This window comes from Falco biarmicus, chromosome 1 (assembly GCF_023638135.1).
Source record: "Falco biarmicus isolate bFalBia1 chromosome 1, bFalBia1.pri, whole genome shotgun sequence".
In the NCBI taxonomy this organism is placed as follows: domain Eukaryota; kingdom Metazoa; phylum Chordata; class Aves; order Falconiformes; family Falconidae; genus Falco; species Falco biarmicus.
This window is the reverse complement of record NC_079288.1, coordinates 12027107-12053618: the sequence shown is the minus strand read 5'-3', so window position 1 is coordinate 12053618 and position 26512 is coordinate 12027107. Positions and strand designations below refer to the sequence as shown.

Sequence of the window (26512 nt, the reverse complement as noted above, 5' to 3'; positions counted from 1 at the left end):
GAGCCGCACAGTTCAGTGCCTGTCCTCACACCCACTGGCCTGAGCTGCTGAGGGGGTGCGAGGGGAGGAAAAGAAATGAGGCAAAGCAAGCTTGGAACCCTGGAAAACAAATCCAACACAGTCATTTGAACATATGATATTCAGAATCTGAATTTTGATTTTTCACCAGATTAATGTGAATCTAGTGAATTACATGAATCTAGTGAACTAGATTATGGTGTTAGGAGAAATCAGAACTAAATCAAGGTCTGTACTCTGCAGCTCCGGACTTCACTATATGATTAGACTGATTTAAGACACCGAATTGACCTGCACTCCCAGACTGATGAAAACGGACCCTGGTCTGACCGCCTGCGCAGGCAGTTATCTGTAGCTCTTGTTTGTCTGCATAGGAACTTGCCTGTCTTCTAGTTTAAGAGCTGCCAGGCAGAAGAAAACTTTTAGAAAACCTCATAAAATTCATGCTTTATATAAACCTACTTTGAAAGCCACAAAAGAAATCTGGGGGAAGGTGGATGAGCAGACAGCAACCACAGTCAACAAGAACATAAGAAAAACACAGACTCAAGTTCTTTCCATTTGTCTTGCAGCCCTTTCTGTTTTCTTCTGACTCTGGACTTTGATGGAGATACTGAGAGTCAGCAGCAAAGTTTAAACCTTTTCTCGTCTCCAGTCACACACTAGACTCTGCCGGGCAGGGCACACGTTTTGTAGCACGCTGGCTTACTGCAATAGTCATATTTTGATTCAGATACATGATTACATCACATATGTATCTGCAATTCATTTTATTTTGGATAAGCATTTACATTATTCAAGATACCAGTTAATACGTATAATAAAAAAAGAGAGTTACTGCAAAAGTAAAAATATCTTTCCAAATGCTGCTGGGTTCCGAGCGCTCTCGTGTTTTACTGTAACTTGGAGGAGCACTTTGCAACCAGGTGGCCCCCCAGGACGAGCAGGTGCCTGCCCTGTGCAGCAGTGTCTTCTCACCTCACACAGAGCAGCGCTGCCAGGCATTTTTCAGGGGAGGGAAGATGCCGACTGTTCCAGATCCTGCAGGGATGGGACTTCCTATGGCTCTCAACATGTAAGCTTGTTGCAGCACAAGAGTTTCTTCTCAACTGAGATGTATTATGGGATCCAGATGGCATTTTAAACACGAGGAATCTTTGTCAAACACCACAATGTTCAAAGAAAAAGCTGTTTAACCACTAAAGGGATATTTTGATGTATTTCTGGAAAATTAATAACCATAGCTAAAAGTATCAATTAACAATCCAGCATTTCAGCAATAGGCTATGACATAAATAGTTTTCAGCATTAATAAATACGATTAAATTCCACAGTTGACATGTTACTGGACTATATGCAGAATTTTCCACATTATAGGCAAACCCCAACCCTATGTGTTCTGCTACACTAAGGAAGAAACTCACTGCTCTAACTCAAGGTTGTGCTCATCAGCTACTGGTTACAACTCCTAGTGAAAAACAGCCTCCACCTGCTCTGTTCTAACCAGCACGCACTAGCTGTATGCAAGATCATCGTTTACTTTAACATGTTACTACTAAACAGCTGAAGGATTTGTGTTTACCCAGTATTTTGGGCAGACACCACTTGCTGTGCTGACGGTTGGCTGTACAGATGAGAGGACTGTTTTTGCACAATGGGATATCAAACAGAACTTAACTTTAATTACAGCAATTCCTCGTTCAGGGACCAGACTAAATATTCCATGATTCTTCTGCTGTCATCTTCTCGTTGCTCACTGTTTCTTACTCCTAGCAGATCACTGTGCATGAAACAGTACTCCAACTACACTGTCCTCAACATATGTATTTGGCAAGGAGATGCAAGCCACCTACCACTACTACCAGCAATTCTGGCTACAATTTTTGCAACTCCACTATCAGTAACGGTGAGGAGCGGCAGTAGAGATGAAGTTACTAATCGGCAATTTTTTGAGGACTTTTAATGAAAGAGTGACCCTCTGTGCAATGCTGTAAATAGTAACACTTGGTGAGAGATCATGTTGTAGCCATGGGATGACCAACCAACAGTTAACTACTGCAGAACTTCAGGCTGACAGAAGTCGGTTTTTTTTTTTTATTTTGGCTACTTGGACAGAACTGACATTAGGTTGTACAGGCATAAACACAACATTAAGACCTGCCTGTTACTGCTGAACCTGATACAGGAGGCTGATTCTGTGGCAGAATCAATCCATCCCAACTTCCTCATCCATCTCTTTTTCCCTCTATTCAGCCCTCTCTGTCATACTGGACATACATCCATACATCCACCACACACGGCCAGGTACTCTTCCCCATCCTCTTCCAGCTGACAGGCGCTTTGAGGCAGCAGATCCTTGTGAGCAAACCCAGTGGGGATTTAGCCCACGCAGAGCAGTCTAACTAGTGAACATGGGAAATCTAACACCAAATGGTTTATATTCCAAGAATACATGCATTTATAACAAAAAGTGATGACAAACAAGAAAAGGGAGTAAGTCTATCCACACATGAAAAAAAACTTTAGGTTTGGGAAAGCTTAGCCCTTCCTTTTGATCAGAGGCATCAAGGAATATTTGGCTATAACTTGGTATGCTTTTTGGAAGCCAGAGAGCAACATCAGGGTAACTGCTGGACAGAATAAGCTAAATTGCTTTAATTCCTCAGAGGAGCCTAATATTGACGAATGGAAGGAATGAATCAAAAAGGAAGTAACTTTTGATTCCATACTAACCTGTTTCTTACAGGACTTTGGAAAGAGTTTGTTTCATTGCTATTTTTTAAAGTAACACATTTCATACTGCACATTTTAGAACACTCATTAAAAAAAGAAAAACATTTCAGCATTAATATTACACTAGAGCTGCACAAAAGCACATCAAATGGCGTATATTACAACACCTAAGATTAAAGAGGAAAAAAATGTTAGAAACTCAACACCATTTAGCAACAAAGCAGAGATGCAGAGTAAAAAAATCAAAGTACTTTTTTTTAAAAAAAAAATAAATACATATGCCCACAGCTGTCCAACAGCATTTCCTTAAAGTCTTGAGCTAAATCTTTGACTTACGGAAATAACACATACAGAGGGGTTGGTTGCATGGAAGTGAACACTCAAGACACCCTATGTTAAAGGAAGTTCTCCTGCCTCGGGAACAAATGCTCTTCTGCCAGGTGTTAAACTCTTACTCGCCCACAAACGCTGCTCAAAGAGTGCTGCTTGCGGGGAACAGCTCCTACACTGCTGGAAACCGCTACATATGAAATTACAGCTCTTCTCCAATTTAAATGTAAAGGTGAAAAAATTAGGAACTAAAGCAATTTATCAAGAATTATCCATCCTTTGGTCTTTCCCTAAAGAAGAGTTTTGTATTCAACGTCAATTGTATTCTTCTTTTGCAATGAACAACTTCCTATTCAAATGACTTATTTCAAGGAGAAAGTGTTGTTAATAGAAAATATTCCCCAGTTTAACTTCCTTTAGGATAGTCATCAGAGGTATGCAAGCAGACTAACCACAAGCTAACTCCATATTTAAATAGCTATTAATAGCTTCTCTTAGCTTCTCTTCAGGATTATCCAAGATACTCTTAAGTCTCTCTTTCTGCAGATCTGTCACTTCATTTTTTTGGCTCCCATCCAAATCATGTCTTTACATAATTTTGCCTGGATTATAAGACCCAAAGCCTGTAACATTTACTTCATTGTTTGGGCAATAACAGGTTAGAGGAAACTCTAAAAGATTGCATTCATCCAAATGTATTGGCACAGAGAAGTTCAGTTAAACAAAGATGATGGGGAAGTCAAATGGATGTGAGGTGGTAAATTCTAAATGACATTTAATAACAGACTAGCAAAAAAAGTCATTAGACACGGGGTACGGGGTCACTTTCCAAATAGCTTATAGAGTGCAATTAATCATTGGCTCCACCACTTTTTCTTTGCCTTTTAGATCAAATACTGATCTCTGTTCAGCCTTAACTATATCAAGACAAAAACATTAGTGCCTGTGTTTTATCCAGATTTTTCCCCAGAGCACCTTGATAGGTTATTTGACAGACTGACCGTATTTTAATTCATGTTCCAAAACCCCAAATTCCTACTTAGCCTTTCAGCTTTCAGATGTTACTGTAACTGCCTGCCTTTCTGGAGGGAATGACATTTGTGTACTCTGGCAGAGACTAATGGAAAAACGCATTAGTTAGCACTTCATAGCCTACAAAGTTATCTTAGAGCTTTGCAGCATGTGCTACAGTCTCCTGTGCACCAAAGGATATTTTGACACCTCCTCTATTCATGTTTTCTGTGACCTTTTATCACAAAAATAGATCAAAACTGAGCTACAGACACCTTGTCCAGAGCCACACTTTGTATTCAGAAAGGCCAGTGGCTTATAATGTGCTATTCCATCTGGGGCTCATTAAGAATAACTTCCCTCTGTTTACATTTTGAGATTAGTTTAGAACTTTAAGGCTGTCACTCCATTTTCTAGTTTTCATACACTTTATGTTAAAGTTAAATACAGAGGTGACAGGAAGTTTGGGACCAAGTTGTGGTAAAACTCTAGAGAAAAACAAGTGTGGCGTATTACAGTTGTGATGTCAAGAATAATAGCACTTGAATAAAGCCAAGACTGTATTATCTGCCACATTTGTTGGAGTGAAGTCTGGAGGTTAGCAGCGTTCATTTATACAGTTTTTAATTGTACTCAAGATTTCTTCGAGCACTTATCTAAAGAAACAAGCCAGGTTGTTTTATTTAGTGCCATGACACACAAGTGACTAGAACAAAAGGACAGCACACCAAAGGAGACAAATGTGCCTTCCCTGTGATCTCCATTTGGACATTCAAAGCAAGCAAAATATGTTGTCCATCCGAAGAATACATTTTTGTAGAAGTACACAAGGTCTGTTAGATACAATTGCAAAATGTTGGTTTTGTATGCACATTGAAGTGCACTATCAAACATATGAAGCAGTAACTTTGCTTAGCTAGTAACAGACACCACGTCTACCACTGCGCATGACTTAGGTTCCCTGCTGTAACAGATGATACAACTTCAAATCTGCTTTTCATATTATACAAGACCATGTACAATTTTTCCTCAGCATAACTTTTTGTGACCCTTTTGGACACAGTTATGACTTTTAAACAGTGGTGCTAGCTTTTAGAAGACACCAAAATTATAGAGGCAAAACCAATCGTGCAGATAACGTCACACGCTAATTTTCAAGTGTGGATGCTGTAGGGTTAGGTAAACTCCTGCTACTTCTTTCACTAAGAAAGTACTACACTCTTTATCCAAATCAGTTGGATAACAGGAAGATTATTTCCCTTTAGTTTCCAAAAAATTAAGTCAGAAATCCGGTTCATGTGACTGTCCTAGCACTGGATAATATTTAAAATGTTACTTAATACAATAGCAAGGCCCACAAGCCTATAATCTTATTCTCAGCACACCATTAGAGCTTCCTAAAATCAACTACTTTTAAGTACTTCTACTTTAATTGTCATATATCAGAGTTTGCATAAATATGACCTCCACCATTTTAGTTAATGCATAAAGCAAACCTGCCAGGTTCTTAGCCACCATTTATGAAGATACTATTTAAGGTTCTGCTTGGACATTGCCACAGTGATCACATAAAAGGAATACATTTTCAACAATCACAGATCTTGACAAGAAAGGGCTTTATTTCTAAAAACATTTTGTAAATATTAAAAATAAATAAATAAATCAGTTTCACGTAATGTCTGGATGGACAGAGAGATAGATGCATACCTACCTGTAATGCAAAATAAAGATTGCATCATAGCTTATATGCAACAGCTTATAGCTGATATTCTATCAGTCCATCCATACTATTAACATAAACATCAAATCACAATTTCTTCCATGGAAGAATTATCCTCCATTTGTTCTAAGTGCTGAAATATGAAGAACAGGTGTTTGGATTTAATTCCAAATGAGGATTGCAGCTTTTTGGCATGGAAATAGTTTAGCAAATGGAGAAAGGGGGCTGAAATGTGGGGATTTGTTGGCCTGTTTCTTTGTTTACTTGCAGCAATATGATACTTACAGGTCGTACTGTTAAATACTAACCCAAAAATGGAGATAGAAGTGATCAGATTAACATAGTCAGATCATGGGGTCAGGGCAGAACATACACACACGTGGATAAGATCCTGAAGTACTCAGTACTAGTTTATAACAGCTCTATTGATACATAGAGAAAAATCTTTCTTTGCCTCAAAGGAATTATTTTCAAATGAAAATGAATGAGATCAATGCTAAATCCTTTACAGCGCTAAACGCTGAAAGATTTAGGACTTGATTTTCTGTACTCTAAACCCACACAGGACAAGGTTTGACGACTTTTTTGGTATTTATGGCTTTGTTCAGATCTGTCATCACCCTTGTTCATAGGGTATTTTTTTGAACATCCTCTGTATCGGCCAGGACGTGTTGGACACTTCACAATAGGGACAAACAAAAAGTTTAACTTATCATTGGTAATTTTTAAAAATAGGGCATACCATGCATTGTGCCTGAAAAATCATTAAGATTAAGACTGTCAGCGTATTACATCTGAATAACCAGTGGCATAGTTCTAATTATAGAGAGAGTGCAAAATAAAACCAAAAAAAAAAAACAACCCACCAAAAAAGAACAAAGAGGGGAAAACCCCCAAAACTACAAGCAAAAAGCACAGAACAATAGTCTGTTTAACTTAACCTATTGAACTTTATCATTAAGCTTGCTGTTCTATTGTTGTTACTCTGTTTTAGCTTTCCTGCTTTCTTTTTTGAGCTTACTAACAATGCTTGAGAAGTTAAGTCAGATGGTTCTTCAGAGAGTGAAAATACAATGATAAGGAATAATAATAAAAGAGAAATCAAGAGCACGGGTCAGCGAATGTAGACTGCATTGGGAGCCAGGCACCATTCCCAGCTCTTCTGCTCACCCGCCATGTAATTAAGGGCAAATCTTTTCACCACTCTAAACAATTCTGTTCTCTGTCCACCGTCTCCTTAAATTCTAATTTTTTTGGCAGCCCAAAGAATAATATTTGTGTATCCTCATACATACTGTCATGGTTTAACCCCATCCAGCGACCACACAGCTGCTCACTCAGGACACATACATGTGTATGCTAGTATGTATATATACACACACTGCATGGCACAGGAGGGCTCCATTTAGAGGCTATAAAAAGAATAAGAATCATAATATGTTGTAGTTTAAATAATAAATTAGGAAATACGCTGAGCAGATTTTTCTTTGGAGTACTATTAAATGAAGGCTTTCCAAAAAAAATTCAGAACCACCCATTCTAGCCCTAAACTCTCACCAAAATTGCTGGAAGCAAAACCTCTCAGGTCCAAACCACACAGAACGGATCCAAATGTGTCTGAATTAGATCTATTTGCCAACATATTTCTAGTACTACCACAATAAATACTGCCAACAGACATCCCTGGATTTTATTCCATAAACATGCTGATGAGCCTAAAGCAACCAAATCAAACTGAAACAGGAAATGTATAAAGAAAAAGAACACCAAACTGTCAGTGGAGGAATGCTTCTCAGATAACAGTCATTTTTTATACTTATATCTATCTACCTCTGTAATTTGTAACCTCTTAGTCCTGATCCTTGCAGAAAAGCTACTTAAAGTCTTCCAAGGACAAGCCTGAGAACTAACATTGACAGGTAGACACAAGACAAGTTGATAAATGAGATTTAACGATAGTAGTTTGATGGCACACTGTGACCTCCCCTCCTCCCACCTTTCTTCACCTTAGGGATATAAATTGTTCACCTTCTGAGAATCTCTGCTATCCTCACCCTTCTTCCCTTCCAAACTCTTTCACCAAATCTACCTTACCATTCAGAGATGGTTTATAATGAATCTATGAGCTGACCTTTGTTTAGCTTTCAGATCTGCTGCATCTATTTCAGTGACTGAAGAGGAGCTTGAATGTCTAAATTCTTCTTTAATTTTTCCAGGTATGCTGACATATCTAAAAAATCCGTTAGATTTATCTACAAAGCCCATCTCAGTTATGTCCTTAAATCACCAGTTACCCTAAAACAACTGTACTTGGTTAACGACTGTTTTTAAAAGAAACACATGCCACCCCAAAAAAAACAGGTATACAGTATGACCCAGATATTTTTAGACCTCAGTTTTTATCCACATCCCTTTGCCTACTGTTTCTTAGTAATAGGTTTAGGGCTTTCAGAGGCTGTTAAACAAAGAGATGCTTCCTGGACTACCTATCATCCATATCTTCCATAGCACTCACCTTTCCACCCTCATCAAATTTTCCAACGTGAAAAAACCATTCTCGAGAACAGAACCAGGTTGGCATGATCACAGTAGGTCCATGGGAGGTAAAAACCTAGGAAAAAGGTGAAAAAAACCTAGTCTTAATTAACAGAATGTGTTAAAACCATAGAATGAATTAAAACCAGCGTCTGTGAGGAATGAAGTAGACGTTACACATTCACCTGAAATACTGCAAATACTTATGCCTATACTTAACCTTCAGCAATTTTAAGCACTGAAAAACGCCAAGTACTTAAAATTTAGCTTGTACTTAGTGTTTAAACTGCGGTGTATACCAGCAACTTTGAGATGTCACAACCCAACAGATTAATCTCCTTCCAGCTTCATATTCCATAACCTTCTCTTCTATCGTAAGTTGCAACACCTGTAGGTTACTTCAAACTTTATTTCAAATTTAGAGAAGTATACTGGAAATGACGCTTCTGTTAATACTGGTAATGTTGATATTGAAGTGAATCAATTGAGACGAATCTTTAAAAATTAAAGTTCTTAAAATTAACCCTACAATTGCTGTGTGTTGATTTTCCATTTTATATTCCTTATACATATATTAAGTAGGAACTTTCATTAATCTTTTATTTCACCAAAGACACTTAAATCTTAACCAAGCTTGGACAAGTAAGATGCAATTTATTTTAAATATGACCAGAGCACTATGGATTTGCTACCCAGTGGTACCTACCTTAAAAGGTTGCTGAAAACAAAATGCTTTAGGGACCGAAAAGGGAGTGGCTATTAATTTCATCCTCTTGACTAGTGACAGCCAAGAACTATACAAATCGGTCTTTGCAGCTTTAAACAAACTTGTTGTAAACACAACTGTGAAATAAACCAGAATCTGGATTACTGAAGGTAAACTGGTTCTTTCTTTTATTACAAGATGAAGTATCCAGACAAACAAGAGACTGAACTTGTCAAACAGAACGTGCAAAGTTAAGACAGGAAACTATTCCTGCTTCCCAGAACGACACAGAAAATAAAGAGCACAGCCTGGTTTACGCAGGCCAAAGAAAGAAACCTCACAATTACTGCCAGTCGTCAAACACGAATGAAAATGCTGATCTTGTGAGCAGATGACTTCATAGCATGCTACAGTGGTAACATTAATATTCCTGTGTAGCTGACATTTTTAAACATCCGTCCATGAATGTAAATTTTGTCACGTGCACCTAAGCATTTACATTTTAAAGGTGCTGCTCTTGATTTCAGCCTGGGATGGAGCTCCTTAAACTCTTCTTGCCTGGCAATTTCCATTTCCACAGATAAACACAGATTTAAAACCCAAATTCTACATGCTAAGTTCTATACAGACACTTAAACCAACTTTCCAAATAAATTAGATTAGAAATCTAATCAAAATTCAACAGGTGATCTGCTCCCACTTTTCTTATGGCATGAACCATCTGACCAAACACAGGCATCCACTTTAGGGCGAGGCACGCTGCATGCTAACTCCAGAAACAGAACGCTAGAACTCCACTGTCCGTAAAGGGGTCCTAGGGTGACTCATCTTGGTACAGACACTTAAATTTTAGGCAGTCATACTTAGTCAGATTAAGCCCATCATTTAACGGCTACAGCTTAACACATTATCAGCTTCTTCATAACTGACAAACACTAGCTTCAGAAGTGCTAAATGTCAAAAACTCCCCCCAAAAGTCAGTGGGAGCTGAATGAGTCAAAACAATCCCAGAAAATCAGAGCAGACATGATTACTCAGTACATGGTTATTAGCTCCACACTAATTACAGGGGCAATTGAGTATGGCCTGAACCAAACAATGACCAAACAGTAATCCTAAAAGAAAACAACAGTAGGGAGAAAAGCTAGGCTAGAATGCCTTGCATTGAATCGAATTTCTGAATGAAAGAAAATCTTCAAAAGAAAGTCTTGAGCCTATTGGTATACGTAAAATGTGTTTGGAGAGGCTACAATGCCATTTCCTCAGTGCTGCCGGGATTATTAGAGAACGTAAATGCACTTTATCTTAAAGACATAGCTCAATGTAATTAGTCTTGTTCACGTGCAAAGAGCATACATCCCAAAAATCTTAATCTGTGTTCCATTGACATATATACTTAAGTGAAACCAAATAGAACAAAATTGAAACACCGAGAACAAAAAAACATTAAAATGTCACTTATATCAAAATAGATTATGACATGATGATGATGATGATGCAGTCAGGACACCATCACACGCTGCCTACCCTGATGTCTTTGCTAAATCAAACAGTTCTCTATGGCTCAGTGTCCATCTCGGAAGAGACACTAGAGGGGAATCAGACAGACAAAACTGAGACTGATGATGCCACATATGATTTCAGGGTCTTATCCTTCAAGAAAGTCTTTGACCCTGGAACAGCAAACTAGCTAAGAGTCAATGAATTTGTAAACAAATGTTTCTATATGAATATTTATAATGTGATGTCAAAATAAACTTTAGGAAATTTAAATTCATGCTGCTGCCACAATGGACAAATCCATGCTCCCTTGTCCCTTGCTATGCTAACAGTAACGTTTGGGAAGCTGAAGTGCCGTGGTCAGCTCGGTTTTCAGCTGGATCTGCTCCCCGATCCAACAAACCACAAAAACACTGGTATTACTACTAAGGAGGATGGAGGAAAAAGGGTACCACAGAGAGAACAGCAGGACCGTTCCTTTCAGCAGCAGTATAGATAATCCATAAACAATCTTTAACCTGCTAGGGGGACCCATATGATCAAGTCTAGTTTATAGTACATCTATATTAATTTAAGAGCTCTCCCACTCATCCTGCCCCTGGCTATTCATCCCAGGCACTTACAAAAGCATCGGCACCCACCTGACCCCCAGCCAGCGAGATCAGAGCACTGCATCAGTAAGAAACCTATTATTGTACTTTTTTTTTTAGGGTTAATTTTCTATAGCCTTAGTTTGAATCGGTTCACTGTGGGGTCAGACTAGCAGTACCACTGACACACTGGAGAGGGAACAAGCTTCGGAGAAGCAAACAAGACCTCCCTTCTTGGTTCTTGCCCACAGTTCATCGGTCCAGCTGGAATCTGAACCGGCACCCTCTGCCCAAACACTTCCACTGATGGGAGAACTGGCTCAGGAAAACCACTGAACTCCTAACAACTCTACTGAAACACTGCAGCATCTGCCAAACTTTTGACAACTACCTTTAAGAGCTTTTGAAATTTCATCCTCAAGAGGAAAAAAAAAATAACCTCAACCTTCTACAGTTTAGAAATTCTAGATTTCAGCTTGATTTAGTCAGATGGGAAGTCTCCTCTGGATTTCTTGTTTTGCCTACTCTTGTCATACACTCTTGCCAAAGCATTAAAAAATGGTCAAATTGGTTTACTCTGTGATAAAACCACAACTTCTCACTTTATGAGATTGACACTCAGGATTCTATCCATAAATCTTTCAGATTGCATGGACTGGAACCAGAGAAACAAAGAGGACATGCTAGCCTTAATCTGAAAAATCAATCAAATGCAGAATTTGAATTATGATGCAGCTCTGTAACTGCTGTTTAGTTTTCTTGGAAATGTTCTCCAGTTCTGCCCAATAAATGTCCTATCTCACCTTGGAACCTCAGTGGGTTTTCAGTCCTCCGTGAGGAATTAATTCAGTGAATTGGAAAGCAGGCTGGACCTGTGAACCTTTCACACACAGCTGTATTGGAAGATTAATGCTTAATAACAGTTGTTATTAATACAGCACACTGTATGCCGTACAGATTATCTAAATCTAATCTAGTTGAATGAAACCAACTTGTTAAAAACCAACCACAGAGCTTGTAGATGCAGGTATAAATCTGTTCAGATTTAGAATTCCTGAAGAACAGAGTGTTGTCATAACCAAATTGGAATCCATCTTCATCAGTTCCCAGGGGATGGAGACAGGCTGCTATTTCAGCACTATATTCACTAAATTATTTTGAACTTTTATGGTCATCTGGTTTTATTCCAAGGACCAAGTAGCAAGTAATTGAAACCGGTTTGTTCTTGCTAACTGTTTGGCTATCAAATTACATTCAACTATTACAGAGACTCTCTGAAAATAAATCTAAAGAATATAAAGAGTTGATAAAGTGACTTTCATTTGTTGTGTTTCAAAGCTGTCAGCAGCACATGTAATCCTGGTCCCCACTGATGCTCACTTCAGATCACGTCAGCGTTCAGTATGAAATGCAAGTTCCAACACTGAGAAAGGCATTCATGTGTTTATAGTAACTCTTCAAGGAAAGTTCTATTTCCTGAAGCAGCAAATCAAAATCTAACAGCAGTGTGCCAAAGGAATACATGCAGATGGTGAAACAACCTTATCACAGTATGTCATGCAGAACACAGAGAGGAAACCAGGCAGTTCACAAAAACAAAAGATTTAATCAAGGGCCCAAATTGCTTTCCAATCTAACAAGCTAATTCCCCAAAATACACTGCACATTTAATTCTACTTATGCTATAGCATTTCTGAAAATTATGTCCACACAGATCAAGGATTAGAAGCAATCTCTTATTATAAATAAAGCTTTCCAATACCCAGGGTCACACATTAACACATTAGGTGTAAAAGAAAATGTAACAAAAGAAAAAAAAATATCACATGGTGAAAGGCCACAATGATTTTGTGAGCTGCAGGCAGACCACAGGCTAAAGGACATCGTCACTCCTGACTTAGAAAAAATTGTGTTAAGATACCAGTGCATTAACTCAGCGATGGATGTACCAAGACATTACTAAAGATTACCAGGTGCATGTAGTGTGACAGAAGAGGTATAGAAGGTAGGGAAGAGAAGAAAAGACTCCTTATCCTACTTCAAAATAGTATTAGGCAAATAATATTTAAAAAGAAAAGAAGAAAATCATAACAAACTTTATTAAGATATAAGGAACCTAAACACCCAGTCTGGTATGGATTACATTCAGTTAGTTTATATTGTACGGAATTGTTTTACCCTTTCATATGCCTACATAAATAATTGCCTGTATCACCTAATCATCACATGCTTCGACTTTAGCTGAAAACCCCTGCTTTGAAGAAGCTGGGGTCTGGCACAGAAAAAAAAAAAAAAAAAGTACATTTCAGAAATAAAACATGCCATGACTCTCCATACTGAAAGGCTGATATATACATAGTAATTCTGGTACAGGCTTAAGTAAAAATCAGCTTTACTTCACCTTCACAATCCCAAATTCTACTTAGCAACAAACTAATCAAAAAGAACTCAAGAGGCCTGAGAATTGCTAATGCCAATGAAAGCAAAGAGCATTCAGCACCTCCGAGAAGGTATTCCAGTCCTGCTCCCAGAAAATTTATGACCTATAGTTCCTCATGATTTCCTCAGGATTTGAAGCCTTAATGAAGGCTGAAATGTTTCACAGTTTGCAGGAAATAACAGACTCTTTGCAGGAACTGAACCAGTGATAGCAGCTGTAGATGATGCTTTCTCAGTTGCTGTATCTGGGTTTTTATCTAGTGTTTCCTACTACTATTTGAAGGGACCTACACTATTTATTTTCTCCAGCAAGTAACTAGATTACACAGGTAGTTCCCTTTCCAGTATATAGCTGGAAGAGCAGAAGTACTGCACTGCAGAGATGTTCTCTTACACTTCTGAGTACAGTCCTTCCCAGCATTTCAAAACTTCATTGAGGTTCAAATTAGGATACTATTAAAAAAAGGGTTAGAAAAGTGCTATCTCCTTCTCTCTTTGGTCAATCTTCCACAGAAACATAGCCAATGATCAAATCTGTGTACAAGCTGTAGTAATAATAATTTATGTTTGATACTTTAACCTACACAGCCACTGTATGATTGACAGTTAACTTTTCTTGAAATATATGTAAAAATTCTTAAGCCTATTCCAAGGTGCAGCCAGTCAGTAGTATAGTACAGAATATTTACATAACGAAGTATTACATGATTTATGGAGTACCAGGAATATACACAGATTATTTTTTTTTAAAGGAAACAAACAAACAAAAAGATTCTGCATTCAAAGTTATTAGAATCCTAGTTATATAGACTAAATAATAACGCTTGAACGTGTTCATTTTTATACATAGGCTGTTTTCCTGAAAGCCCAGGAGGTTAACCAAGACATAAATGCTATTACATTAAAAGCTGATGTTTGCTTCTTGTTTTATTTTTTTATGCGGAGTGAAAACTGTTCATTAAAACATTTATAGTAGATTTTTATACTTTCTAAAGTATACCTAAATCTCAAGGGACACAATGCATGAATCTCATACAAATCCCTCCTCCCCACTTTCCTGTATCCCAACACTTCCAGTTCTCACGAAGTAAGTGGACAACAGCCAGAGGAGGAAAGCTGGGAGAGCAGCAGTGCTGGCATAAAAAAATTTGAATTTGTTTTGTTTGAACTGCTGTCATGAACTCTCTCATTCCTCAGGGATTTTTACATTCTTAGTACTTTTCACCAGGCCATTCACTTTAATACAAACATGATAGTCCTCTTTATAGATATTTGACAATTATACTAAAACATAGAATTCTATACACATAATATTCCCTATGTGACATAAAATTTTAATATCAAGTCTGTGCACTGTTGGGTGTGAAACTTCCATCTGAAATGAGTAAGAGGGCGTGTATTAACATGGCATCACCTCCTCCTGACATCCCTGGCTACAGCAGAGCACCACAAAGTGAAATGCAGGGTAAAGGCTGTTTATGTCGGGCTGCACTCTACCTACCTTTTTTTTTAAAAAAAAAAAATAATCTGCTGCTGAAAGAAAATCTGTTTACAAATTTTCTAGAGGTAAATACATTAACTTTGGGTTTATAGTCTAGTACATATGTATTGAATTAGCTGTGTTTTTGCTTTACGTGAGCTAGCCCATGCCAGCCTCATTGTGCTGGATAATTGAAAGCTGACTGACTATACTGCTGAATATCTCTTTTTTGTAGTTGAATGCTCCTAGTAAAACTCAATAGCAAGAGCCATTCTTCTAGGCTTTTTCAGAGCTTTTCTCTAGTAATGACGATGAATTAACCTACTGCTGAAACGAAAAGAATAGATGCATGCAAAGGGAATAGCCTGTATGATTTTAGCATGTCTTACATCTTTTTTTCTTGTCTGTAAGCTGCTAAAAGTGTTCTTTGTAACATCCATGCCTTAACAAGTCTCTCTAATTCTTGGAGACTTTCCAGTATTTAAAGAGTCAAGTATTTACAATGGAAGAATTACTCCATCCAGCAAAATGAAGCATTCTGTACCAAGAGGTTGTCTACTTGGCTTGCTGTTTATGCTGAGCTTTTACCAGGAAAGAAAGAAAACAATCTGCTTAAAGTTGTATTAGCAGATTCTAAATTGGGATGAGAACAAACAAGAAATCTGCTAAGAAGCAACACTGACCAATGCTCAGGTAACAAATCTTAAAAATTATCTTTCCATTTGACTTTTGGACACATCATATTTTTGCAAGATGAAGACTGAATAGGTCCTTTAGATTTTGAGACAGTACCCAAATGAAGGTAACATAACGGAAATATTCTAAGTTATTACAAAAAACTGTATTTTTCACATAGTGATTTTAATCTCAAAGATCCACAGAAAACAAAAAACAACATAAATGTCCTTTTTGTAATGACAGGACAATTCTAGTCTTACAAAGAGTTATAAAATCTGTAGTGTTCATCAAAAGACTATTTGAAAGTAAGTACTAGTCATTTACTGCCTATAAAAACATCAGCTATATTTGTGACTTCTAGAATAATATGTAATAGATGACAACATATACAGCATGAAGATAATGATGCTAGCCCTGCAATTGTCTGGAAAATCCTCTTTACTTTGGATTCACACTGTTACCTCTGAGGAACATCTCCTGCTTCAGTGGTCAGGGGTGCCAACTCCAGGGAAGTGTATGCTGCTGCTGGCTGAGCATTTTACTAATTTTTTCCTTTCCTACCCATCTTCCTGATGACTTCTGCTCCAACTTAATCTCCCTACATGGTGTGTAGCAAAAAAAAAAGACTACCCTGCTATGTCCACTATTAACAAAGTAGTCAGTTGCTTGCTTCTCTACAACTTGCTAGTAAAGAGGAAAACAAACTCACGTAAAAAACAACATATGAAACTTTTACACATACCACCTTCTATAATTAATGTTCAGTTGATATGGGAATAAACCTCCAGGTAAATCTCAACTTCAGCAAATTTTAAAATGCAGGTTGTTTGAAAGAGAAACATGAAATATTTTTGAGAGTTTAGGTTTATCCAAAACATATCCTACCTACTAAGGCTCACTGATGCCCCTTTTCAAGTGAATGCTCATGTTCTGTAAGTTGTATGAACTTGGAATTGGGGGGACATATGAACCTCAGTTAAATCAAAGAAATACAAGCATCTTCTAAATAAGTATGGAATTGTAGGTAAGGAGATCACTTTTGAATTTTAAAAGTTCAGCTGTGTGCTAATGTACATGCAAAAGATTCACCAGAGAAACAGTAAATATGCAAACTTGCTGGGTTGGTATCAACACAAATGGTATTTCTTTTGTGTGGTTTTCCCCCCTATAGACTTTTAACTTTTAGAGTAGGCAAAAAGGGAAAATTTAGATAAGATCTTAGAAGACAGATTTTGATTATGTGATTAACAACTGCAATAGTAAAATGTTTTCTTTAGGAAAACAAAGCAAATTTTACCCTAAATCTCTCCCTCATGTCTTCCATCATATCACAACTCTTTGGGGGGTATCAAAGTACCAAATACTTTCCACTGTCCCAAAAGTATTTGATTTGCATTCTGTATCATTTCAAAATTGTGAACAAATTAAAAGCAGAAAATAAAAATCAGTTATTTAATTAATTTTAAAAAAGAAATATTACTTCTAGTGCAAGAAACAGTAACACAATGTATTTCACAGGGGGAAAAAATGAAACTCAGAAGAGTTTTGTTTCACAAAAATGGCCTAATACTAGCCTTCTGACCTTTGTTTCATATCTTTTACACCACAATACACTTTCTCATAATGATACATACTAACTGAGGGGAAAAAAACCAGTACCTCAGCAGAAGTTTTTACACATACATACATTTTTGGTAATGAAGGGGACCTAATACATTCAAGAACCCAGTGACCTGTTACAACAATTTGTTTTTCAGCAGCACAGAAGACAAAACTGGAAAGACCTCAACCAATCTTGAGAATACGCAGAAATAAAAATTAAGTGCCCATCAATTTGTAAAATCTGAGAAAAAACAGAGCTGAGAGCACTACAAAGCTTTTCCCTCCTATCTGCGTTCTCTTGTTTCAGCCTCCCTAATAACTTGTTGATGGGTTTATATGTGGGATTTGAATTTGTAGGTTCTTTCGCTGCCTCCCAGCCAACAATCTGATCAGCATATCCTCTTATTTGTGACTGCTTATTCTATAACCAAAACTCTCATAGCATGGGTAATTTGAAGGCCATACCGTATCCCTGCAATTGGGTTCCAAGTATGCATCACTCCTGACATTTATTCCTACGTTAAGTTCTGTCTGAACCTGGCATTCCCTGTCACTGGTTTGAATTAGTTACTGCTATTCAGACAGTCACTCAATCTATCCAGCATGTTAAAATATTTTCTAAGTCTCAAGAATTCCATGATAAGAAATAAGGTAATAAATAGCTTAAGATCTTCCCAGTGGAGCTGGTATGAATTAGCTTCAAGGCACTTATGCTCCAATTAGAACAATGCAAATCAACAATAAAGAACGAGGATTAGGGCCCAGATTAATCCTAAATCAGAGATGTATAAGCAAGCAGCCCAGGCAATATGAGTCCTCTCTATCATAGAGAATTTCTGCCACGGGGCACCTCAACTCGTCCGAGATCTCTGTTGCCGTCTCTAATGAATATAGTTGAGCCCCTAGAGAATGAAGCTTCTAAATTCACTAGTTCAGGCAAGCACCTTTAAATGGGTGAATATCTACCTAAGCCTCATGTATCCATACATTCCTATAATCAGGCTATTATAATTATCCTCAAATGGATTAAATTAATTTCTGTAATAAGTAATCACCTCTAAAACGCTGCTTTGGTATGCTACATGGATCTGGTAATAAGTGCAGCTAAACTGTTCAAAGAATTAAGAGGAAGTAAATTCTGCTACGCATATGAAAAAGATCTTTTACATTCTTATTTAATACCTTTTTCTTATCCTGTTCTGCAGAAATATTTACATCTAAAAGGATAGTAGACACATCCTATCTGGCACGCAGCATCTATCATGAGTAAACAGTAATGGCATCGTAGAAACATGGCAGCAAAAAGGGTCTTGCTGTAACTTCAAAGAAAAAGTATTAATAACTATCTGAAGGAAGCCAACCAGATCAGAAAAGAAAATGTTGTTTTTTCAGCTGCCAAAAAGCTGAAAATCAGTGGAGGAAATAGATGCTAGAATTGTACTTAATGTAATTTAAAATCTGAAAACAGAACAGGAATTTTGGCCATACTGAAAACCATGGTTATAGCACCAGCTGGAAAGAATCTACTAAGCAGCTCTTGCGGTTTATATCTCTGAAAGTTTCATGGGTCACTCAATATAAACACCTTTGTTTGTCACACACATCCTGCTAAAAATGATTAAGATTTAAATGAGGTTTCAGACCTCTTAATTACAAGTTCTGAAAAAAGGTAGCATAAACCACAAAACCACAATAATAATGCATCTTGGAAATATTGCGTTTAACAATATTTAATAATCCTAATTGCCTTGTCATTACTTTGTAAAATTTAGATAAAGTCTTCGATAATTTTCCCAAAAGTCAATGAAATTTGTAACAAGAACTTTGCATATTGTACTTGTAAAAAAAATGAGGTAAACACAGCAATCCAGGAAGAACTTTCAGCAAAGTTTTCTCTCTGTTTTTTCCTAATAATTGTTGATGCAAATGATTATGAAGGTAGGGTCCAATCTTTTCCATAATAAGGGAAGACACAAGTTTGGACATTCCTATAGGGAACAGCAAATCTCTCTGCCACATGGATGGAGTGTTCAGTGTTACAAACTAAGCAAGTGAGGAGTTTCACTGAAACAAACACGTCAGGTAACAAACAACTGTCATTTTGAAGCTCAAGTACAATGCCAGTGTAACAAGAAAGGAAAATGAGTAAGAGCACTAATCAGATCTCCCAATAAGGCTTTAACCAACTTAGCTTTCTATTAAGCACAATCGATATATCAACAATACTTACTCTTATTTCTTATAAATATTTACTATTCTTTTTATTTGTTGCATTAAGACATTATAACTTCTACCTACTATTTTAACTCTAGATACCCACTGAAATCTATGAGAAATTCAGCTTCTGATTAGCAACATACAGGATATATAAACCTGAAGCTCAGAGTCCCTGTGCAAGATGCCAAAAAGGCCCAGCTCTAGAATTAGGGCACCTCTGCCCTGCAGTATCCCGGAACACATTCAGAGTTCCTCTTGGCCAGCGCGGGCAATTCTAGCTGTTCAGAATCCAGTTCAGAAACACCTGCATCCTTCCCTGCACTGCCCAAGAAATCTAACTCTCTGGGAATTAGACTCCCGTGTTTAGTTTCATAATATCCAACATAAGCACTATAACCTCTTTTTGGAAACGCAGATCTCTGCCGTTTTCAAAACTGTACCACTTCACAGGGGAATCCTATGTAAAAATAAATTCTAGAACCAGAAGGATCCATGTGTTGCAGTAAGGGAGTCTAAGTTCCAAAATCAGCATAACCTCAGAAATAATCTTTTAAATCCTGATTCAGGAAACCATTGCTTTAGTAGCATATATGTAGGCAGGCTGTCTATGTTTAAATATTTAGCTAGGTTAAGACACTTATGAACAGCGTTTTTTCACACATGCACATGTGTTATTACAGCAGAATTTTTTGTGAGATTGGAAGGAGAAAAAGGCAGCTTTTTAAAGAGAAAATGGCTCTTCAAACATACACCAATTCATCTATAAAAGCTACATTTATGTTGCAAAGGTTGCTCATGTCATCTCCACTAGCTACGTCTTCTTTTCTAATTTGAATTCAGCAAAAGAACTGCAATTTGTGACCTTCCAAAAACAGCTGAAGCATTTTAGCCAAGCACCCAGTTTCATGATAATAAACATGTTCTTCCCCTTCAAAAAAAAAATTCAAATACTGCCAAAAGACTGTAAAACTAATGAGGTATAATACCTTCAGGATTTGTTATTCTGGCATACTTCAACCAACACTCTGTGAAAAATGACAGCAGCGCTGGACCTATGAAACAGCCCGTGTTAGTGCAATAACTGGTCACCGAGGTACCAGCCAAAGGGAACTCCAGCAGCAGTTCTCTGGACACAAACCCTCAAACTCAGCAACATCACTTCTAAATATGCAAAAAGTACTGACTGGCAAGCCTTCCAGCTTGCTAATGAAAATGAAAAGAAGACATCAGTTCTTTAAAGCTCATGGAACATGAAAAGACATCCTGTTCAGTTAAAATGTCAATTTATTTTCCTACTTCACTCAAATGTGAGGAAACTTGATTCTAAAAAGAAGTAGAGAATATGGTGCTGTATGTTACTGCTGCTACTTGTGCTGTACAACTGCCATGGAGATTGAGGAAAGAAAATATCCTCCAGGCTGAGAAAAACCTCCCTTTAACAGAATTACTAGAGGAAATGAGAGAAGTACACTTACTTTAATCCATACACATGCTTTAGCTGCTTCCCTGCACCAGGTGTGCCAGGTTTTTAGCATTGAAGCAAGTGTGACACTTCAAGCACTTTAATTTGAATTAGATTGTTTATAATAACTTCTTCCCTTCATTTCCAAGGGGAACTTCTCACATGTTTCATACTATACAATGATACTGTGTTTATACCAACTGCTACTTAGAAAAAGACATAAACCAGGTTTATATACAGTATCTGCAAAATGTAAAGTTGAAAAATTACACCAAGCGGCTGTTCAGTGTTTCAAGTTAAATGGAAGATGTTTCTGTTTCCACTTATATCAGTGAAAATATAGACTACCTTTGCTGACTTCAGTAGAATCACTGCATCCAGTGCAGAACTGGATGTAATGTTTATACCTTCTGACCCATAATACATTTCTGACATACCTACAAGATCCTCTGCAGGCAGATGCGAGCTCTCTTGGAGAGAGGAGGTATGTCACTTCAGGCATGGTGCCATGCCAAGCCTGGACACAGGGCTTCCAATCAAATCAATGCGTCAGCAAAATTAATTCATAACTACTTTGACCTGGGATAAAACTCATCATCAATGAATGCATCAACATACTCAGAACAGAAGACATTTCTGCTGATGTATGAGGCCTTCTAAAATGGCCTGTCCAAACACCAGGTCATTTGGACATCGAGAACGTACCTCACACTTTTTAAGAAAGTATAAATATATTAAACCACAGTTGCAATTAAAACCTTCCCATTTCATACACACAGAATAAAATACAATAGAACAGAACAGACTATTTCAGTTGGAAGGGACATATAACAACCATCTAGTCCAACTGCCTGACCAGGTCAGGGCCGACCAAGTTAAAGCACGTTGTTACGGGCATTGTCCACATGCCTCCTTAGCACTGACAGGCATGGGGCACTGACCGACTCCTCTCTCAGAAGCCTGTTCAAAAATAAGACACTTTTATTTTACCACCACCAAAAGATGATTGGACAAGTTTTACTCCGCCTTTTCGCCTTACTTTTGGTACTTCTGTGACGGGCTGGGCTTATTCTCAATTTCCAAGTTATAAAGTTTCCAACTTCCAAGCTATCAGTCCAGATAAATTTCTGCATGTCCTTTTCATGAGCATTCCCCTAGCATTTGCCCTGCTAATTCCACTAGACCCCACTGGTCACCCCACCCCATCCCACCCAGTTTCTCTGGAGTGCCTGGTCCCACAGCCACCCTGCAGAGGGGTGTACTGATGGGGTGGCAGCAGACAGCAGTTTGCCTTTCATGTCACTCAAATTCAAGTCTTCTTTCTATGGTTGGAACTTTCATTAAATGAAGGAAGGCTGTGTCTTCCAGTTTTACTGTAGGCAACACAAAATAAACAAGCTGTCCTTTGAAGGAAAAGAATAGGAAATTAACAAGGTCTTCAAGGATAGGGGAAAAAAAGAATAAAAGAAAAAAAGGAGAAAACAAAACTTCCTATGCTGTCACAGCTGTTCTGGTCCTTGCATTCTGTTTAAATACTTTCCAGGCTAACAGTCAAACAGTTCAAAATAACATCATGCGTATGCTGTACAAACCCCACCAGATCTGGATTATCTCATTTCTGCTGCAACATGAGACCTATCACCTCTTCACAAGAACTGAAATAAATAAATAAAAGGAAGCTCTTAAGATCAATACCATGACAAATGATTCAAACTTCATCCTTTCTTCTTCTAAATCTTAGAAAAATAATTACATCTTTTGATAACAAAATGTTCATTGTAGCTCAAAGGAAATAGTGTATTTATGACCTACTTTTTTTGGCAGACGTACACCAATACAAGCTACAATGCTATAAAATTAGTTAAAAAAAATTTATTTCAAATAAAAAGGTATGTACCGTGAGGGGTTAGTTTAGCTATCCTTGTAAGCTTTTGTGTAGCTCAAAAGATATCAGTGGCTCACATCAAGTATTCAAGTTAAAAAACACCCTGCTTTCTTCCTAAAAACAATGCATTTCCTAATGATGACACTTCATAAAAACCGCAAATTACTCTAGCTTCAGTACTTATTTACTAAAAATGAATCTCAATGTTTACTACATCAAGTAAGTCAGAAGTACTATGAAAGAAGAATGAGTACACAGAAACATGTTCCTCTTGGATTGCTATGTTTTAACATATGTTATTTTCACAGGGTGGCAACTTTTAAAATCCCAAATGAAGTTTTTTCAGTGATGAACACTGATACAAAGGTTTGGTTTTTAGACATATTTCATGCACTTCATTCCTTCCCTTTATGAAGAAAGGTCTGGGTCAGTGTTCTTTTTGTTTAAATCAAACTATGCATAGTTTTGACAGCATCTTAGTATTTCACTAATTTATTCAGTCTTATGACCTGTTGTCACAATAATCTTGTTCTAAATTGTTTAGACATAATTTCTTCTCTTAACTTACTAAGAATAGTAAGGTACTTGGTATTCCCCAATTCAATATAGTTTCTTGTTAGGCAGCTGCAATCAGAAGATATCCTTAGCATTGCAGTGCTTTGCAAATGCAATGATGATTTTAAATGTTAATATTAAAAATAGCAACAGAATTTAAAATCCCAAATCCATGCCATGTTATAAACCATAATCTTGTCATGAATGTCCTTTATGTTCTAAATATTTCCATTCAGTTGAAATAAACCATCCTCTTTACAAAAATGTGAAAGCAAGGCTTTTTCTAATGTAAGAGAAAACTAAGAATTTTCATGTTTTCCATTTGCAGCTCTTCCTGAGTGCGCAGTTTCAAAACCAGTTTCAGTCAATCCTGTCAATGCTGCGCTGCTCCTAAATGAACCCTCAGACTGCAAATGAACCCTGCTGCTTTAAAAAGTAACGGCAGAAATGTCTTATATGCTGCTGTGTGGGTCTGTATTACAATTAATTTTCAACAGTTGGAGAAAAGTATGAGCTTTTTACAGCATGTTACTTTGCCATTGTTGTTGCTTTTCATAAACAAGATAAATTGTCCTGTGTCCTACAAGTCCCAGGCAGCCCAGCCCTTGTGCGGTGGGGCTGACCTGGGCTGGTGGCCAGGTGCCTACCAAGCCACTCTCATTCCTCCTCCTCAGCAGGACAGTGAAGAAAATAAGATGAAAACCTCATGGATCAAGATAAAGGCAGTTGAATAAAAAAGAAAAGGCAAAGGCTGCACATGGAAGCAAATTATGAGAAAAAAAAAAAAAAAAAAAAAAGATTTATTCTCTACTTCCCACCAGCAGGGCCATATCCAGCCGCTTCCTGGGAAGTGGGGCTTCAGTGCACACAGTAGATGCTTTGGAAGACAAATGCTTTCTTAACAAATGCTCCTCCACCTTTCCTTTCTCTTAGCTTTATTGCTGAGCATGACATCGTACCATAGGACTATCCCTTTGGCCAGCTGGGGTCAGCTGTCCCGGCTGTGTCCCCTGCCAGCCCCTCGCCCACCCCCTGCGGGGGCGGGGGGGCAGGTTGCAGACAGCCTTGGTGCTGTGCATCACTGCTCAGCAACCGCCGCAAGGCATCGGTACCTCCAGCTACACATACAAAGCACAGCACTATATGGGCTGCTATGAAGAAAGTTAACACCACCCCAGCCAGACCCAATACACCTTGATTTGTACTTCAAAAAATGTTTTTAAAACAATAACAACAAAAAAAGGGCCGTGCATTCTGTCAGTAAAATCTAGCAATCTACTTAAGCTGCTGTGCTTCTGAATATCTGCAAATATTTGAAGTTACTTTGTTAGTAGTTGATAGTGAAGAAAACCATGAGGTTTTAACATGTTGATCTAAAAATACAAAGCTTAACTACATATTTAGCCCTGAATTAAAAGAGTAAATAGTTTCCCCTAAATTCAGCAAAAAACAGAACATGGTATTAAAATCTCAACTAAGTAACTCAAGATCTAGTGACAGATCACAAGTTTCAATCCTGTACGGAGAAAATTCTTTACTTAAAAAAGTCTTTTAGAACTCATAGATGATTTATGTCACCCTTCGGCATTTCTCTCTTGGTCTCATAATAAAAAAGGAATTGTTAACAGAGTCTTCTGATCAAAGAGTGTCACTAGGAAGCAGAACATAAATTTTTCTTTTGCTGTTTGAAAAGGTAAAACGATGTCTTCTGGGAGAAAAAGAAAAATAATCACAAGTAGAATTATGAAAGAAAGATTCAAAGATAAAGGAATAATAAAATTCAGCTCTGCTGCTAGATATGCTGTCAGCCTCCTGTGCAGACGTTCCACACTAAGAGCGCCCTGCCACAGTTCAGGTGCAGACTGCTGTCATCTCTCTCAAGGTGACAATTACAGTATCTGACCCGTATGCAGCAAAACCAGACCACATTCAGGTTTCAGTATGGAATAGGTAACCGAAGCAATACAAGGAGAGAGAAAGAGAACAGTGGAAAGGGGGGAAGGTGATGGAAGTAGAAGCACCCTGCAGAAGACCCTAGGGCAGGACCCAAAAGCTGCAGATAGGACTGCAAGAACGGGTAGAAAAACATGCAAGGCTGGGAACAGTGAGCAAAAAAATTGCTTACCTTTGCCTCCTGTATGCTTTATTCGGGAAAAATGCCAGATTTTGCATGGGTAAAGAAAGCAGACCATGACAAAAAATATCTACTGCTTTCATCAGCTTATCCCATAACAGAAACAACTCACAAGACCCTAAAGTCTGCCTATCTACTCAACTCAAAAGAGGTGATGTTGTGTATGAGGCTAATACCTTTCAACATGTTCCAACACATCTCATTAATTCCACAGCTGAGTCTAATTCACATGAAGTCTTAAAGAAAAACAAAAGTAACATGATATACCAATTTATTTTATAAATGTCTGCATTTACAGACTAAAACATATGGATTTAATCTACACAATTTTATTGATGAGCTCCCTAAATCCATCCTAAATCACCCTACACGAAATAGATACCTGCAAATTAATTTTAATACGTTTTTTCACTCTTTGCTGAGCCACAGATGCTATTAGAATATATCACAAAAATCATGTTTACAGATTTCATAAGATACACGGAACATGGAGAGAAAAATTTCAACCTTTCCATTAATTAAAAAATTCCTTCCTTTCCATTAATATTTACTTTTTTCTCTGGAAGTTTATGATTCACAGAAAGCAGAAACAAGAGATAAGGAAAACAGTCAAACACTTTTTATTTGTTTTTTTCATAAACATTGCCACTCAATGGCATCTGCCTGAAGGCTAAGGTTTAGCCCAGTATACAACACATTCCTAATAACAGGAATTCAGATACTGATCTGATAGAAAAAGTCACAGTAGCAATTATGAAGAGAACCCAGGGGATGCACTTGCATGGCATATATATTTGGCATATACCAAAATAAATCCAACCAAACATAAAGCTTGTTCACAGTTACGCCTCATTTCATATTTGAATATAGACCACATGTTTGAGGATTAAGCTGGTGAACCCAATCTGTCTCTTCCA

At 37.6% G+C, this 26512-nt stretch overlaps 1 protein-coding gene across 2 annotated transcripts in view; it reads right to left on the bottom strand.

Moving 5' to 3' along the window:
• B3GNTL1 (UDP-GlcNAc:betaGal beta-1,3-N-acetylglucosaminyltransferase like 1) overlaps positions 1 to 26512 on the bottom strand; it is a 132750-nt gene that overhangs the window by 33780 nt on the left and 72458 nt on the right. For both annotated transcript variants that reach the window (XM_056328247.1, XM_056328256.1), the window contains one exon: positions 8328 to 8423. In XM_056328247.1, the coding sequence (XP_056184222.1) occupies positions 8328 to 8423 (96 nt within the window). The remainder of the gene's footprint in view (positions 1 to 8327; positions 8424 to 26512) is intronic.